Below are 18,141 nucleotides of genomic sequence, written 5' to 3' on the forward strand. Positions count from 1 at the left end.
GACATTAGTGCATTTGCGACAGCAGTTGGAGGTGGCGGCCAGCTGTCAGCAGGAAGGCAGTAGGCCGGAAATTTCATTGGTCCAAAGCGTTTAGCTGCCGCATATTAACTCCATTGAGTGTAAAGTGCATTAATGCAACAACAACAATACAGAAATCTTTAGAAATTATTTTCAGTGTACATTTGCAGGAGTTGAGTGCTGAAAAAAGGGCAAATCAATCGAAGAAGTTCACTGTGTGCAGCGATTTTCAAGTGGTTTGAGAAGTGAAATTGCAACCGAGCAAAAATAAAAGAAATAATTAAACAAAAGAATTAAAAAAAGCCACTGTGCAAGTAGTGAAAAGTAAAATACATAATCTGTGATCACAAGCGAATGAATATGACTTCTGTGCAATGGCCAGCTTATTGGTATACTTTGGTGCCGCAGCAGCAGCAGCAGCAGCAGCAGCAGCAACTGCAGTAATGTGATCATCAAATGGGAAATTCCTTTGCATTATATGGCATACTGCAGTGCCGTTGGAATAAGTAAACAAACACTTAAGGAAAAAGGTAAACGGGCAGTTTTTTGGCACGCAGGTTCCAAGCAATTCCTTTTGAGCGTTAAGTGGCGCTTTTAAAAATATGTAACTGTCAAGTAACTGTGTGCGCCGCGACTCTGCATCTTCAAGCTTCTGCTGTATAGGCATTTCCGCGAAGTGCAGCGAATTTTGTGTCATTGGAAAAGTGCAATATCGATTTTTCGCCAAGGTTAGTGGGTGGTCAAAAGTGCAGTTATTGCGCGCCCAATGCTCCACCTTCATTTGCTGCACTCATATATGTATATATGTAACTGTGTTGCTAAGGGCAAGTCTAAGCTCGAAGCGCCAATTTCACGCTGTGTTCAAAAACAGACACTACTTTGTATACATTTTCTTCAATTCTTCAAACTGGCAATGTTTTTGCCAACCAAACAAATTTTTAGCTCATTGCACTCGGTGCTGTATATCGCAGTATGTGACGATTGCATCAGGCGATTATCGCGTTAGTCAGTATACTGTACATATGTATGTAAGTCCTTATGTGTGTGTATATCTACTGACTTGCAGTAAAATGACAAATGCAGTACACTGAGAGAATTAATTGTTTGGCAATAAGTATTTAGTTTGTAAACGTAACGATAAATAACGATCTTATATAAATATACGTATAGTATACATATGTATATCAAGATAGGCTGCGAATATTTTTAAGTTGTCCATGACAACTTCTCTCGAGTTTATGAGGGTGGTTCCGTTGATATTTAACCATATTTTTTCGTCATTACCATAAGAGAAAAAATTCACAAGAATAATATGAAAAATTACCGTAGACAGACTACTGTCAGAGTTGTGAGGCTTTTCCTTCGGCAGCGACTTGGTTTAAAGAGATTCAATGAGGTCACTCCTCGGTTTATGATGAGACACTCTCAGATGCCCCGTAACGGCTACCACATGACAAAAGTCCGTATTGGTAGGCCGCCGATTGAGCGTCCGCGACATTGAGCTGAGACAGTAGGACTCACAAAAAATTCGAGTAATGAAATATTGGGTCTGAGGAAGCTGGGGACTTCACCAGCGAACCGGTCCTATTGAGAGATTTCATCTTCGCAGAAATAACAAAGCCAATGACCTTGCTAGAAAGAGCAACTTTTGTCTTCATACGTTTTAGTGAAAAGATTCATGGCACTCGCGCGACCTCGGTTAGCGCTGGTTAACAATTAGCACTTGTAACGGTTGCAAAATCTTTGTGGTCCATAGCAGAGCGAAAGAGGTCCTTTGAATGACTTGCTCTAAGCAAGGTTTATCTTACCGCAGTTAGAGGAGTTCCACCTCCTCTGTCTACATTTCATCAGACGTTAAGTAGTAAGTAGTTTGTGTTACTGTCAAACTGTTTCGTTGATTTACAGGGTTTGTCCGTAAAGTTATAAGACTGAGTCCATTTAAAAAATTTTATTGAACCAAACGTTACAATTCTTTAAAAACTTTCAAAATAGGCTCCTTATGCGTCAATGCAGCGTTGCTAGCGCGATTTCCAAGCATTGAAGGCATCACGGAAAGCATTTTTCGGGAATAGCCTTGAGAGCCGAGGTTGGATTCACTCTGTCGTCTCAAAGAGCTTGAAAAGTCCGGAGAGCCACATCTGGGCTGTAGGGAATACCGGCTTTGGTTCGGTAGCTGTTCACAAGAAAGCGCTGTGAGCCGGAGCGTTGTCGTGGTGCAACTTCCAATCGGCTGCGATGTCTTGTCGGACCCAAATGACTTTTCGTTTGAGACTCTTGAGGACTTCCACGTAAAACTTGGCTTTGACGGTTTGTCCAGGAGGAACAAATTCATGGTGTACGATGTCAAAAAAGACACAGAAGTGCTAGGAGACAACTGAGAGCCGCTTGTTCGTTAGCTAGGAACACCCTCTACCGAATCCAGTCAGTACGCGCACGCTCCGAAGTACATTCGCGACGGAAGAAAATCAGTCCTATTACTTCCCGGACAAACCCTGTACAATATGAAGGTCATTTGATTCATATCTAAAGGAACAGCGTTTATAGCTGTCCAAGTGAAATCCTTCATCACCTTTGTCGAGCGAATTGCAGGGCCGACATAATTTAACTTAATCTAACCTATCTTGGCATATATATGTATGTACTTCTGTCGTTTCTCTCTCTGAATGCGTTCAATTTTTGACACAGAACAGACAGATATTCAAGATAACATTCCTATTTTGTGCACTGTTTTAGTCATGACATTTCCCGCATTGACTTTAATTGATCTATAGAAGGAAACGATGGGCATAGCCACGCTTTCCGATACGAATAGGTATCATCGTTAGCCACTAAAGCTTTGTTAACTAAAATTCGTGAAAACTAATATTTTTGATTTCCATGATTTTATGTGAAAACGGGTGAACTTTTACTTCTTCTTGTTTGGCACTACAACTGCAGGTTAAGAACACAAAATTCCGCTAATTGCCTCTATCCTTTATGACGTCACGCCAGATATACATTCCAAGTGCAAACAGGTCCCCATGCATTTGGTTCTTCTTTTGGAAGTGTGAGTGATTTTTCTTCCGTTCTTTACCCATTGAACTCGAATCGAAAAAGCTTTTCCCTGATTCATCATCTTCCATACGTACGTCAAGGCTCAACTAGCGCTTTTTTAAGGGTTTTTACGCCGTTAACTCGAGTAGAGCTCAACAGTTCATGGTTCCATCTTCTTTGATATTCATCTCTCACGCATACGGCTCTACAGATTTTGCGGAGCACACTTTTCATCTCGGTACGTCATCGTGCATCTTCCTGTTCTATTTTATAGGACGGGAATGATGATATGGATGGTTACACTTGCGCGTCTAAGAAGATTCTTTTAAAAATTTGCTTGCCAATTCCGTACGCGATTTTCTCAGTGTAACTCTCATGTGACCCAGACTATTATAATCCACTTAATCTATCAATTGGTCTGTTATTGACGATACTGACAGTATCTTCCATCGACGTATCTAATTGACTTATTCGAAAATATATATTAACCTATAATATGTAATGCATTTGTTACACTGAGATCAAAAACCAATTAATAGAGAACACTGGTTTTCATTTATGTTTATCTATGCAGAATATTTAGTAATCTCACAACATACCGATAGTCGTCAAGGAATATTGAAGGGCAAGTCTTCGGAAAATCTTTAAGTTATTTCGTAAAACCAAAAGAGAGATCAACAAAGATAACTTTTGAAGATATAAAAGATATTGACACCGATCAATTCAAGGTTTACATATACTTACATACATACATATTCTGAAATGCACCCAAACAACTATTTAAACATTCCTCCTTGAATATCCGAATCTAAAAGTTATGAAAGTAATGTTTAAGGCACTTGGGTGCCTATAGTGCGATAGTTAAATAGAAAAAAAGCAAACAGAATAGTAAAACGATTTAGTTATGTTGAGCGCCAATAATACACAACAATCGCAACAACAACAACAATCACAGTCAACACAACAACACCACGCGCAGCACCAGCACCAACATCAGCACCAGCATCAGCAACACAATACACAGCAACAGCAACAACAGCATCACCAACAACAACAACAACAACAACAGCAGCAGCAGCAACAACAACAGCAACAAGTGTATAACGGCGACTTGAACTTCACCACATTCGCTGAACTTTGCCGCTTCTGTTCGATACGAAATGGTCCCGCCAAAATTCATCTCTTCGAAAAGGAGGCGGAGCAGAGGAATTTGGTCTACAAACTGCGCACGCTAATGTCAACAAATGTGAGTAAAGCAAGCACTTTTCATATTTTTTATAAGAGCACATGCTTATATATGTACATACATATGATTTACTGGTTATGTAGTGCTCTCAATGTAATCCCCTCCTTGTGGGTTGTAGCGCGGCCACTAGAAACCGTCAACAAATATGCAGTCGCAAACAAGTTTACTGTTATACGCTGATGGGTGTGTGTTGCAGGTATATGTTTTGGCGGCAACTACATACTTTTGTTTATATATTTTTATTATTTTTATGAGTTTTGTGTTTGGATAAGCCAGGGAAACTTTTATATTGATGCGAGTACACAGGGAATATATGTATGTACATAATTTCCGTACTAAAAAGAGACATCTCTTGATAACCACGAAATAGTTGTATTAAAATGGGAAAGAGCCTATAAAACGGGAAACAAAAGAATTTTGTTAAAATTTTGACCAAAACGAACTCTAAATATTAGTTGCGATTCCGAAGTTTTTTTTTTAAACCTAGTAAAAATAACTGTGTTTACTTTTGACCCCCACTTTCCATTGCCGATTTGTTTTTAGAGAGCCCAGTTACTCCTCAAAACTTCAAATATACTTAAGTATATTAAATATCCAACATTATAAAAATTCATAGTTCGTAAAAAATAATGGATCGTAGGCCAAAGAAAACTGAGTCTCTAACACCCTTGACTTCAGCTCTGTTCAATCAATATTATATAAGGTGGCCATTATAGAATACTTTCTAACTTCTAAATTCGAAACTTCAACCTTAATGAGGAATGTTTATTATCATTCGAAAGAACATTCTTTTTTGATAATTATCTCTTTCAAATGTTGGCCGCGGCTACGTCTCAGAAGGTCCATCCGTTGAGTTAAATTTTCGATGACTCGTTCGAGCACTTCGACGGGTAACTGCCGAATGAGACGCGTGATGTTTTGCTCCAAGGCCTGAATCGATGCAGGATTGTCCGCATAAACTTTAGACTTTACACATTCCCACAGGAAAAAGTTTAACGGTGTGGTATCACACGATCTTGCTCGCCAATCGACCGGCCAAAAATTTGAAATTATCTGCTCACGGAAGTGTTCTCTTAATAAATTCAATAATTGATGCGATGTGTGGGAAGTGGTGACGTCTTGATGAAATCAATTGTCACTGAGATCACGACCTTCAATTTCAGGCATAAAATACTCGGTTATCATGGCGTGATAACGGTCGCCATTGACGGTTACCTTCTGACCGGCATCATTTTTGAAAAAAATATGGACCGATGCATCCGCCGGCCCACAACCTTACCAAGAAATGGTGCTCATCGCTCATCGTTTTCCATTTAAAATCTCGACGAAAAATGGACCAAGTCTATTCAGACGTCAGTCCGAGTTCCTGTGAACGGCGTCGAATGGACTCTCTAAGGGCTTCGTATACACTCTGAGCTGCGGCTGATATATTTTTTTCACGCGTACTGGACGTGGTCTATTCAATCGAATATTACACAATAATGAATGCTGGGTCTCAAGACGGGTGATGGTGTTGCGAATAGTACTCTCAGTAGGCCGATTATGTTGACCATAAGTTGAGCGTAGCGCGCCAAAGACATTCTTTACAGAACGTGGGTTTTCGTAATTTCATGATGAAAAATTCAAGCCTTGGTTATAATATACACCGCTCCTCAAAAGTGTATTTGTTCAATTATTTATTTTTTGTAATTTTTTTGTGAAACTCGCAAACTTGATTTTTCTTGCGTATCTGTGCTTTTTAGATATCCAAGGACGACTACCTTCCAAAGAATATCTGTGAGCAATGCGTACACAAAGTGGAGCAGCTATTTGATTGGCGACAATCGACATTGCAGATTGAGAATATTCTGCAGAATTATGCGGACTCGATGAGAGCGGTGACGGCGACAATTAATTTTCAGGTGATTTATACAGAGAATAGAATAATAAACCGAAATCATATTTATGGCGATGTTATAAGTTTATTATATGTATATAGTTAAGTCAAAAAAGTTAAAGCATTTCTCTAAATCAAAATTTGAGGAAAGATAGCTTGAAAGTTAAGGAAACTCTATTTTAAACTGCTCATTTTCTTTAGATATAATTATTTGATTTTTTCCAAAGTTTAAAGTCCAATCGAAGGGCTTGACAACTTTCAATTTGTGTGGATCGAAACTCAAAAGTTAAGAAACACTGGCGTGCAAAATTTGCCTGTTTGCTTTCTTCATTTACTCCAAGCTTTCGCCAAACTTTAATTAAAAGCCGTCGTAAAGTACATTTCGCGTTGTTCCATTTTCACGCATTGCAAGAGACTCTTGGAATGCCAACTGGCTGAACATAAAAACACATACCAATTGCCACCCACCACCCAAGCGACCGGCCGGCGTCTGTCGACAAATACTCGTACAACGTGAGCAGAAATACTTTGGAAAAAGTTGAGAAAGGCATCGAAACTGAGTAGATACTCACAGAAATTGCTCTGCGAACGACAAACTTTGACATTGTGTACACTTTAATATGCATACAGGCAACACGATTTTTTTTGGGGTAGGGAGTCGAAGCGTTACAAGGATACGAGTACCGGCGAACGGCAGCCGGTGGTGCTGATGAGTTGCGCAAGAAAAACTTATTGTTCTCTCGCCAATTCCGCTTGAATGCCTAGTAGACACGGGCTATTTCTTCCTGCCATTCTTTGCCATAACGTCGCGGCGCTGAGGACGACAAAAGCCAACATAACATAACTGCTTATTATAACTCAGGGCTCAATAAAATAATTATCATTTCAATTCCATGCGCGAGTCTAAGTTTTACGAATTCGGGTTGAAATATTTATTATACACAAATATAATATATTGTAGTACTTCACACAAATATATACAAGTATATATGTATAACAGATTTAAATGTGTGCAACAACAATTATGTGGCATAATTTGCTTAGTGTGCTCGACTGTCAAATGAGGCAGTGATTCGTCGGGCGGTACGGATCGCGCAGTGGGTGGAGGGTTAGCCGTCGTCGTGCGGGTGTTAAAGTCAAGCGGCAATAACTTCGGCGGCGGGCGGCAGGCACTTCGATACATTTCGATACGATTCCCATACACAACAACAGTTAGCGACCGAGAAGCGCTCTACGTCTGAATCCGAAATCACTCAAATGTTAATTCAAATGTACGAAAAAGTAAAACGGAAGGCTACTACACCATGAGTGGCAAATCAGTTTCGCAATACATACACAAACAAAAGGTGATGATGAAAATTTTTTCATAAGCATTTACTTACCCACAAAGTGTATACTGTTTTTATAACTCACAGCCGCAAAAACTAATATATTTTAGGCAACACCGAAAAACACGAAAAAAATAGCAATTGTTTCACCGATTTGGGTGCCAGAACCAAAAAAAAATTAAATTCCAGTGTTATCGTTTTACTTTAGCGAAAATCAAAAGTTTCCTCATTGTGCAAGTTTATATGGTGGCTAAGGACAATAAATGCGAATATCGATTGATTCGCTTTTGGTGACTGAATGAAAATTTTCGCGACAAACCTTATTATGTGGGCTCTTCGCAAGCGAGTTTAAGCGGTATATACATGTTTGTTGGTGAAAAATTAAAAATGTCCAATTAAAAAAATGAATTGCTATGAAATTTCCAAAAAAAAAAAAAACTCAAAAGAAAAACAGTGCAAATATTTTATTTTCCTTTTGCTTTACAAAAAAAGTTACAAATTTGGTGAAAAAATACGTGTGTGTGTGTTTGTGCGTGTGCGTTTTGGGTAGAGCGCTGAAATCAGGAAGCACGACGGCTGGCTGTAGTAACGCCAAAGCGCCGCCACGGAAGTGCCAGCCGGTTGGCGCCCCAATAGTATACCGACAAATGGCGGCGCTGTGACGAACGGAAAGATCGCCACGCAAAACGTTATGAAAAAATCAAATTTAATTGGCGCATAATTTGAAAAAATATGTAAACATTTATGAGCATGAAGTGTATAATTAAGTGCAGCAAGTTATAAAAAGTCATAAAGTAATAAAAAAATGCAAGAAACTTTGATTACATAACGACAAAAAAAATTAAAAATATATTAAAAACATTATTTCATGCATGCGAGCTGCTTTTATGCGAATTTTTATAATATTGCAAATAATTAAATTTTTATGTAAACGAAACATTTTAAATTTTTCTTTTTTTGGTTGATTTCCTTTTTAACTTTTTTTGTAAGCTAAATAAGTTTATATATTAATTAGTTTCATCCACATATCACTACGAAATTCTCATATACCTAAAACACATGCACTAACTTCATCATCCTTTGTCCTTAGCTGGACCTCATAAGGTTATTCCATTGTTCGGGGAGCAATGTTCGCTTTTGCTTTTGCACAAAACTCTCCTAAAGCACTTTCACCTCATACCTACATACTTTCATACATACATACATATATAAAGGGTGTTCTTTCAGACACGTGGTTTAAAAGAAGAAATAACAAAACTCATATTATTTAATGTTGTGGCCAAGAATTTAGCTTGCACTAGATAACTGCTTCCTATTATATTTAAAAATGAGTTTGATTTGATTAGAGTCGTAATTTTCGATCACTTGCCACAATTTGAGGTTGACAGCAATACGAATTTTTACTACCAAGCCGTCAATCTTTTCGGGCTTATGCGCAGATAAGCGCAATTAGGGGTGGTAAATCGCAAGGTGTTGGAGAACACGCTACAGGCCCACGGCACGAGAATTATCTCGCAAGACGCTCAGCAATACTTTCTTTTAATAAATCCATCCGTCAACAAAAAAACCATTAATCATGACTCCATAACGTTCCTCATTGACTCAAACCTAATGGGCACCTTCTTTTTGAAGAAATATGGATCAATGTTTATTGCTAAAAAATTCTTGTGAAAATCGGGATCGCTATCTATCTGGTTTTCTGCCCATTCATCGAACGTGCTTGACGGTCGTTCGGCTTTGATTCTTGAACGAGTTTGGATTCTGTGAACCCACAAACTAACATCCGTCCGCAAAGCCTTCCATAAAGTGGATGGGCACAGCTCATATTGTTACGTATGAGTACGGATGGACTCATTCGGGTCTTCATCGATACTCTTCTCCTCAGCAGCATTATCTGCTAGAGTAAACGTGGTACGATCTATGTTCGCTCGATTTACTTTTTGCGGGGCGATTAAGTCGACCGAATATTGCACACGAAGCGCGTGATTCGTCGTGCGAACCGAGCAATTATTTTGGTAGTAAATCTGTTCATTCTGAAATGGCAAGCCAAACTGAGTATAAATCAGGCAAAGACTGTCAAATAGACCAACTCTGAAAAAAGTATTGCCACATTGAAAACCACACACCTAAAAAACACCCGTTATTTGTATATATACTTATGTGATAGGCGGCAATGAACAGCTCAACCGGCTTGTACTTACACACCCATACATACAAATATATACATATTTGTATATATAATGTAATAACAACCATAAAGTTCACTCACCAATACATAAAGCCGGATTGTATTCAAATACAAACAAATGAAATTTATTTTTATATACATTTCCTCGAATTTCAATGAGAAAATATTTGAGGAAATAAAAAAGTTGCAATGCTCCAGGAAAAGCTCATTTCATTACACAAAATACACAAGCCCTTAGAGTAAGGTACGTAATGTTTTGCGTCCCCAACCCCCGTGCGTGACAAAAACAATTGAACGTCACAAAATGCGCCCCAAAATATGTTTCACTTCCCCAAACATTCCAAGGGTAAATTGACTATGCCCTCTACTCGTAAATCGCAGAACAACGAAACGGAAAGTGAGTGTAGTAAGTGCAAGTGGATGCTAAGGAAAGAGAGGGAGAGAGAGAGAGAGAGTAAAGGAAAGAGAGTGAAATGAGCGTGAACTTGTGAAAAGTGCGTTTGAAACGAAGTGAGATTAGCACAGAACAGTGGAAATAAGAACGAAAGCGTAAAAACGGATTGCGCGGCAAAAAGTGCTTTTAGGCGCTAAAGCCGGTTTTATTACCAACAACGCTATGATTTACAGTTAGATTAACAGAAATAGTTGAAATATGTGATTTTTAAAAACACTTTCTTATTTATTCCATTCGGTTGCGCATTTAGGACGGTACCGTTAATATGGATAAAATGACGGTAGCGCAAAAGAATGCATACCTTGAGGCGCATATGGCAGTACAACAACAAATGGCGCAGGCGGCAATACAATTTAAACAACAACAGCAGCAACAACAACAAACGTCCACGAATTCCGCACAACAGCAACAACAGAATTCGCCCACCACCAATAATAATAATAACAATAACAACAATTCGTCGCAGCAGCAACTGCAGCAGCAACAGCAGCAGCAGCAACAACAACAGCAGCAAGCTCATTACGCCAGCACGATTAAGGTACCACAAATAAGTTCCTCCAGTTCGGGTGGCGCTGAGAGCACTTTCACCGTACCCGACGATGTGGGTATGGGTTTCGAGGGCGGCGTACGCGTGCTACAAAGTTTAGGCAGTTGGTCACCGGACAATGTTACCTACAATATACCTAAGCCAAATCTAATACCATTCACCGAACCATATGTCGAGGGTGGTTCCATGCATCCGGCCAGTCGACTGAAGGCACTGCAACAAGTGCAGCAAGCCTCGTCGGGCGTACGCAAAACGAATCCATCTAAAAGTGAGTATGGTCGAAAAGTGTTTTGTTTCTGGTTTGGCATTACTTTATTAAACTCTTCTTTGGTTAAGTTTCAAAAAAAATATTTTGAAGCGAAAACTAACGAGTTACAAACTTTAGAAATTGTGCAGAACTACATAAAATTTTGCTTTATAAGGTCAAGGATAATCTGTAAAAACAATAACAATAACTTTTGCTGTTCTAGCTTTATCTCAGTCTACACTATTTAGGATCTGAGATGACCTGATGTTCCGAAAATACCTGCACCTTAATTTTTCTAAAGCTGTACATTTTTCGAGGTATTGCTATGTAATATATCCCTCCATAGTAATTTTCTTAAGGGAAATTAGCATACTTTGCTTCCAGTATCGTGGTCAGTGGCGATGTGGTCCAATTCGGAAATTTGAGAGATCTCTGATGGTCTCTCTGTTAAAGACTTAAAGACTGTTATTGCTATTGTAACGGTTATGTAGCCCCCGTTAGGATAGTAAGGTTCAGATAAGTTGTCATCGAGGTCATCCAATGTTAGGCCAAGGAAACGTACTGTTCGAAGAGGTCGGACCATAGGGAGAGGGATGTTAGATGTGTAGGGTTAGCTGGTCATGAGGTGGTTAGTGTCATTCGGGGAGACGTTGCACGCTGGACATATATTTGATATGTCAGGGTCGATTCTAGTTAAGTAGGAGTTTACTCTCTTATTGTATCCTGGACGAAACTGCGCAAGGTCGGTGAATGTCTGAAGTTAGTGGCGTCTAACTACACTAGACTCTACACTAGACAAGACTCTGAGAGAGTGGTTACAAGAAAGGGTTCAGATGCCATGGACTTTCTCTCCTTCTTCAACTTCACCAGAACATTTGGACCACTGCATCACGGAGCTTGGCGGAAATGTTGAAACTGTAGAGAGCTCTCCGTTAAGTTTAGTTTTAAGCTACCGGATTACTGCAAGTTCCTTTAGGCAAGTCAGTACTCCGACTACGGATCTACAATAGTAGGTTGTCTGTTTATATCGCTGCAAAGTGCGAAGCTGATAAGTTGGCAAGAGGTAGCATCTTCGTTCCACTACTATCGGAATGGGAAACAGCTGGATCCCCATGCTCTTCAGCGCTCTAGCACTCAACCTATAGGAATGAGCTTGGCAGATGTTGGTCGATGACCATCTTTTGCGCGACTGAAAGGTCTTTCTGGCTTAAGGTAGTAATCTTGCCGCAATGTTAGGAGATTTACTAAGCATTGTCCGGTAAAGCTTATCGGACGCAATTTGCTAAAGTTGAAGACGAAAATTCCCACCACTTTCATCTTCATTGTCCACATTTCGCAAGACTCAAGACTGCGGCTGAAACATCTCGACAGCTGGAGAGGTAGCTGAAACTGATATTGCTCGCTTCAAGAAATTTGTTGTAGCGTTCCAACGAATTAAATAGAAGTGTTAAGTTCTAAAACCACACGGCGTTCTAGGCTGTGCAAATGAGATCCGTGTTGGCGATTGCAACAGGTTCGGCCTTTTAAACTGAACTGACTAGATATGAAATATATGGAGATTATTTGATAATGAGCTTTTTATGTGCTAGATTCAATCAAATTGTAGATCAAATATCCTAACTATAACAAAAAGACACAAAATACGAATTTTCTTACTCTGAATTAAATTTTTACTTCTAACTCTCTTCGCAGACCCCAACAATAAAGCATTCGAATGCACGGTATGCGGCAAAGGACTCGCCAGAAAGGATAAGCTCACAATCCACATGCGCATACATACGGGCGAGAAACCATATATTTGTGAAGTATATAATAAAACAATTACATCTACAAACATACCGAGCATTTACTAACCTAAAATAAAAAATAAATCCCTTTCTCTTGTAGGTGTGCAATAAAGCATTCGCCAGACGCGATAAACTTGTGATTCATATGAACAAATTCAAGCATGTGACGCCAACGAATATAGCGCCATTGGGTAAACGACTCAATAATATGGTGAAAAAGAAAGAGCCCGAGCCCGAGGACAATAAACAAAATCTGGAATTGCAATTGCAACAACAGGCCGTGCAAGTGGCCACACAAAATATTATAGTGCAAACAACTGGCGGACAGCATAGTACACAGACCACAGCCATACCGGGCATCATCATACCGCATCATCATCAGCAACAATTGTCGTGGACTTGTGAGCTATGCGGACGCATGTTCTCGAGTCGAGACGAATGGACATTGCATGCCAAGAGTCATCTAGAGGTGGGTTGGTTGACGGCATTAATTAACAGTTATTTTTTGCTTTAATTTCACACACATGTATGCGATTATTTGTTATAGTATTGACAACAGGAACAGGAAATAATAGAGGAAACAAAACCAACAGTAACAGCAACAACAGCCAACGCAGCTAAGCAGAGCAGCTTTCAAACTGAGTCCAATCAAAATGCGATGCAAGTCGAGATGAATGCACGTAGAGAGAAAATAATCATACAAAATCAAATGATTATAAACTCGCAACAACAACAACAACAGCAGCAGCCGTCGCATGCTGGCAAAAAGTTTAAGAAGCACACGCAACAGTCCGCATTATTTTCCACCACGGCCGCAATGTCGAACAACAATAGCAACAACAATAACAATATGGGCAACAGTGGCAACGTTAGCAATAGCAACAACAACAACAATAGCAACAATAACCGCAATTCAACCGAAGTAACTAAAAATAACTGAATTTATTTTCTTCTTCTATGTGTGTGTATGCTTGTATGTAGCACAATATTTATCACCTCACCCCAGTGATCCTGCAACAGCGGAAACATTTCGATCTCAATCAGTAAAACAAGTCACAAGTTGACTGTGCCCCCCTTCCTGCCCGTAACATCGCCACCAAAACTCCACTTTCTGAAACTATTTTAGCTAAGTTTGCATGTATGTATGTATGCGTGTGTGTACATATGTACATATGTCTGTATGTATTACGTAATACAACTTTGCGTGTACGTATTTTTCTTCTTCTTCTTCCTTTTCTTTGTTTCTTTTTTACTTTTTCAACTGTTAATTAACCAAATGTTAACCAAACCACTAAACCATTACCCAACAACCCCAACCTTGTCCGCAACAACCACAACCACAACAACAACAACAACTCCAGTTTAGTCATCACTTTCACTAACAATGATTCGCTTCATTTCCACTAGATTTCCCATTTATTTGCACACTCCCCCACGGCAGCCACATACGTCCAAGCGCAACTTAACGGCATCAATTTCACAGCTGATAATCAAACCGTTACAGCCAACGTCGCCGCCAATATGAACGCCTCCGCTAATAATGGCAACATTAACGCGAACATCAACACCATTTCCACACCCAACATCAATGCGAACGCCACCATCACAACGAATGCGGCACAACAGCCGACCAGCGGCAATGCCGGTGTACCGGTCGTCACCTACAATGGCAATCAATATTGTGTAATAACGCGCAATGATGCGGGCGCCGCCGAGAAATCGGAATTGCTGCAAATTCATGGCCAATTCACCACCGACAAGGAGGGTAAGACGAATATAATTCTAATGTCGCCGGTTTCGGTGCCGATGCAAATGCAGATGCACGTGCCGATGCAAGTGGAAGTGCAAAATCCAAATTGAATTGAATTTTTCGCGCGGCAAGCGGAGTCCGGCGCTTAGAGGCTTGCAATGAAATGGGTTTACCAGGAATGGTTCGAGCGTATTTGTCGGCGGTAATTGTCGGAAGCCAGTAGGCAGTGGTTAAACAGGTAGGCGCGCCGTCGGCATGCAGGAAGGTATAGCGGTTGCATTAGACGAGATATCGAAATCAACAAATCAAATGGTTTTCCAAATTTACACTTTTTAGTTTAAGTTCAAGATATCAAATAAGAGCGGAAACTATGTAATACAAAAGAGTGTTTGATATAAACTAGTTCATGTTATACCCAACGCACTTGTAAACTGCAGTCGTAAAAGAAAGTTTTTCGAAATGAGGCATTTAGAGTATATTTTGAAGGCTTTTGATACAAAGAAAGAACATTATTTTTCAGGAACTTTAAAATATTGAGATTCACAAGACCTTCCACTTTCTGCATGGTTTACGAAAAAATTGTTAGGGCCACAATGAGACTCTTCAATTTATTGCGATCTTTTGCCTCCCCTCTTTATTAGACTCCAACTGATTTGGACCTTAGACATATCGATGTACAATTATCTTCTTCAGGTTAGATGATTTTGGGCTCTCAAAACATAACCGGTATGCATAAGTCCGTGTCAGAGACGGTGACGAACCCGAAAATGCGGCAAAACTGGTCAGAAAATGCATCACTGAAGTCCTTTAAAAGGTGTGAGTTATCAATAATTACCATTAACCATTCAAGCATATGTTATTCGGACCTATTTTAATAATGAGAATTGGTTATCATTACTTAACATGGATCATTCAAGCATATTATGACTTCCGTACGGATTGGTTAAAATCTTAAACCCTCTTCTTTATGGTTATTCTTTCCTGCACTACGGAAAAGAACATTAATCTACAACGTAGACAAAACGTTTGTAGTACCAAGAAGTGAGAATTGAACAGTTTACAATTAATCATAGAGATGAAAATTTTAGTAGTTGCAGAGTAGGTTAGATTGAAAGGTCGAGCCAAAAAAGAAAAACGGATCTTCCTTGGACGGCGGAGAACGCCGGTCCATTTGATGCTACTAGCTTCTAAATATTGATCAAATAAAACTCTTAAAAATCGACAAAGCACTCAGAGTCTATCGAGATGTTTCAACCTCAGTTTTGCGAAAGCTGGACAGTGGAGATGAAATAGCCTTCATGTTTCCACCTCGGTTTCCTCCATTTCACTGTGACAGCCTCCGACAAAATTTTCAGCCGTACTGCATGTACACCTACTGAGCAATGAACAGCAAGAACTCAAACGATTGGTTCAAAATTAACCTTACTGTGGGCAAGTGGTTCGGTGGATCTCTTTCGCTTCGTGTTAGGCTAAACTCATGTGATGTTCAATCAATCCGTCCCTATCCGATGTAATTGGGACATGTGTGGCTTCTTTTGCGAGCTCATCGACTTTGCAGTTTCCAGCTATTCTCCTACGATTAGGTACTAGAAGTTGCAGAATTATCAGATAAATACCCAATGTAGATTGCGTCAATTTCGTTTAAAAAAGAGATTTGCTACAAAATACATAAGTCTCTAAAAAAATTCAATCTCAAAACGTTATAGCTCTATTCAGAGGGTTTAGTGGCTGAAAGTTTAGATAGACTGTATAGCATGTTCTTTCAAGATATGTTCGGCATCCCAATACAGGCTGTTTCTCAAAGTTGAAAGCATTCTGTATGAAACGTAGACTTTCCTTATGCCTCGAAGTAAACAATGGTAAGGGTACGGTTCCCAAAAGTTTATCAAATTTTCAATTACTAGCAGTTTTCCTGGTTAACCTCTTTTGTCTGATTATTGTCGCTTTCGCTTGTTTTTATGTATATAATTGTTACATGTTCTCTTCTGTATTTAAATTTCTCACACACAGTTTTTAGCTCACTATGTTTACGCGCGTTGGGTATAAAAATGATATGCATATGAATTTGAGCAGAAATTGCCATGTCAATAAAATGTCTTCGAGCTAAGATAATGAAAAAAGTTCAAAATTTGTATACACACTATAATTACGGTTCGAAATTAACTCTGTTTGGTTTGCTACGGTAACGGTAAAATTATAAATCTTAAATCTAAGAGCTGTAAGCTTAAGTTTGAAACTGCAGTTTTAAGTTAAAAACTTAGAAACTTGCTTATCACAGCGTTGGCTTACTACAAAATCAAAAAAAAGTTGAAAAACGATAAAATCTCAAAAATACCAACAAAAATAAAAAGCAAACATTTTAAAAATTAACACCACAAAGTTGCAATAGCTAACCCTCTTAATATAAATTTTTAAGTATTTACCGTTAAGCGTAAAAAAATATATGTATAACTATAAATTTTAAGAAAACCCAAAATACTTTGAAAAAGTTTGTAAATAATAAAGTAAATTAGAAAAAACAAGTGATCGTCTCCATGCAAAACAAAAATCTATATATAGTAATAAAACACACCGATAAAATTAGAAAAGCGAAAAATTGTCACGCAGATCTACATATATGCGTCATGTACATACATAAGTGTATGTATGCACCCACAAAACTTTGCATAAGCGCTTTTTAAATTAAACTTAAAAGTGTAATTTGTAAATGATTTTATAGTAACGGGTAACAAAAAAAAAACTCCAAAAAAATTATGAACTTATACTTTACCTTTAAATAGCCGTCATAAATTTGGAAAAAAAAATGATAAAAAGGAAACACTGTGTCTGTGTATGATTAGTATTAAGGAAAATTTAAGTACATATCTGGGATAAAGAAAGTAAAATAAATATAACTAATGAATAGAGCATTCAAAAATTTTGCAGTTAGCTAAACTCGCTCTAAATTTGTATCGAATTGTTGTAATATAACTGAAAATTGTGTTGCAAGTAAGACAGCAAGAAATATTAAAAAATATTTGTAAAGTTATATATGAATTTAGATCTGATAAGTTTTTTTCTTATTTTTTTTTATTTTTTTCTATATTTTATTTTTATTTAATTTAATATATTTTTAAAACATTTAGTTTTAATTTCTTTAGTATTGTTGCATACATATTATTTTATAGTTATATAGCAACCCTATGTGATACATGTCAGCTCTCAGTTAAAACATCGATTTTTTAAGATTTTATCCTAAGCATAAATAATAAATATTTCTTTAAAAATGTATTTCTTGAGTTTTTAAATTCGCTAATGTGCAATATCCAGTAAACTTATATAACCGCTCTTGGAATTCATCTCATTTCATCAAGGTTTTAGTTTCTTTCATTATATAAGACTCAATACAAAAGAAGCTTGATGATATTTTTCTCAAGTTGAGAATTATATGTAAAATAATTATTTATTTAGTATCCTAGTCGATTTCTTTATCATTTAAAATTAATTGAGATATGCGTTAATACCTAAAGGGAATTGACCAAAAATATAGAGCTATATTACTATAGACTCTATATTTATAATATATATAAAGCTATAGAATCATATCTGTATGAGTTGTATTCAGAAACCGAAATATTAAAACTTCGTGGATTTGGAGAGTCAAATTGTTAATTTTTTTTTATTATAT

General features: G+C 38.1%; 2 protein-coding genes across 5 annotated transcripts; both read left to right on the forward strand.

Moving 5' to 3' along the window:
* The first annotated feature begins 25 nt into the window (after window positions 1-25).
* LOC120772900 (zinc finger protein 436-like) lies at window positions 26-13,361 on the forward strand. Of its 4 annotated transcripts, none has more exons than XM_040101784.1 (8): window positions 26-119; window positions 176-548; window positions 3,626-4,297; window positions 6,040-6,198; window positions 10,394-10,958; window positions 12,630-12,742; window positions 12,825-13,193; window positions 13,272-13,361. In XM_040101784.1, exons 3-8 carry the CDS (start codon window positions 3,956-3,958, stop codon window positions 13,275-13,277), a joined length of 1,554 nt encoding a protein of 517 aa, XP_039957718.1. In that variant the 5' UTR covers window positions 26-119; window positions 176-548; window positions 3,626-3,955; the 3' UTR covers window positions 13,278-13,361. The 4 variants fall into 4 exon arrangements, with proteins under 4 accessions (XP_039957718.1, XP_039957727.1, XP_039957736.1 ...); XM_040101793.1 differs by having other exon boundaries at window positions 189-548; XM_040101802.1 differs by lacking the exons at window positions 26-119; window positions 176-548; window positions 3,626-4,297; window positions 6,040-6,198 and adding an exon at window positions 7,158-7,519.
* Window positions 13,362-13,367: 6 nt separating this feature from the next.
* LOC120772920 (ras-related protein RabX-like) lies at window positions 13,368-17,258 on the forward strand. Its single transcript, XM_040101823.1, has 2 exons — window positions 13,368-13,646; window positions 14,132-17,258. The coding sequence occupies exons 1-2, from the start codon at window positions 13,383-13,385 to the stop codon at window positions 14,582-14,584; spliced, it is 717 nt and encodes a 238-aa protein (XP_039957757.1). The 5' UTR covers window positions 13,368-13,382; the 3' UTR covers window positions 14,585-17,258.
* Window positions 17,259-18,141: the final 883 nt, after the last annotated feature.

The sequence above is a fragment of the Bactrocera tryoni genome, chromosome 1, assembly GCF_016617805.1.
Source record: "Bactrocera tryoni isolate S06 chromosome 1, CSIRO_BtryS06_freeze2, whole genome shotgun sequence".
Taxonomy (NCBI): Eukaryota; Metazoa; Arthropoda; class Insecta; order Diptera; family Tephritidae; genus Bactrocera; species Bactrocera tryoni.

Bases quoted from the DNA above. Each gene is read 5' to 3' on its own strand.
- LOC120772900 (XM_040101784.1), top strand. From the start codon at position 3,956: ATGTTGAGCGCCAATAATACACAACAATCGCAACAACAACAACAATCA. The intron at 6,199-10,393 runs GTGATTTATACA...TTGCGCATTTAG, and splicing joins CGGCGACAATTAATTTTCAG to GACGGTACCGTTAATATGGA. The intron at 10,959-12,629 runs GTGAGTATGGTC...CTCTCTTCGCAG, and splicing joins CAAAACGAATCCATCTAAAA to ACCCCAACAATAAAGCATTC.
- LOC120772920 (XM_040101823.1), top strand. From the start codon at position 13,383: ATGCAAGTCGAGATGAATGCACGTAGAGAGAAAATAATCATACAAAAT. The intron at 13,647-14,131 runs GTAACTAAAAAT...CATTTCCACTAG, and splicing joins ATAACCGCAATTCAACCGAA to ATTTCCCATTTATTTGCACA.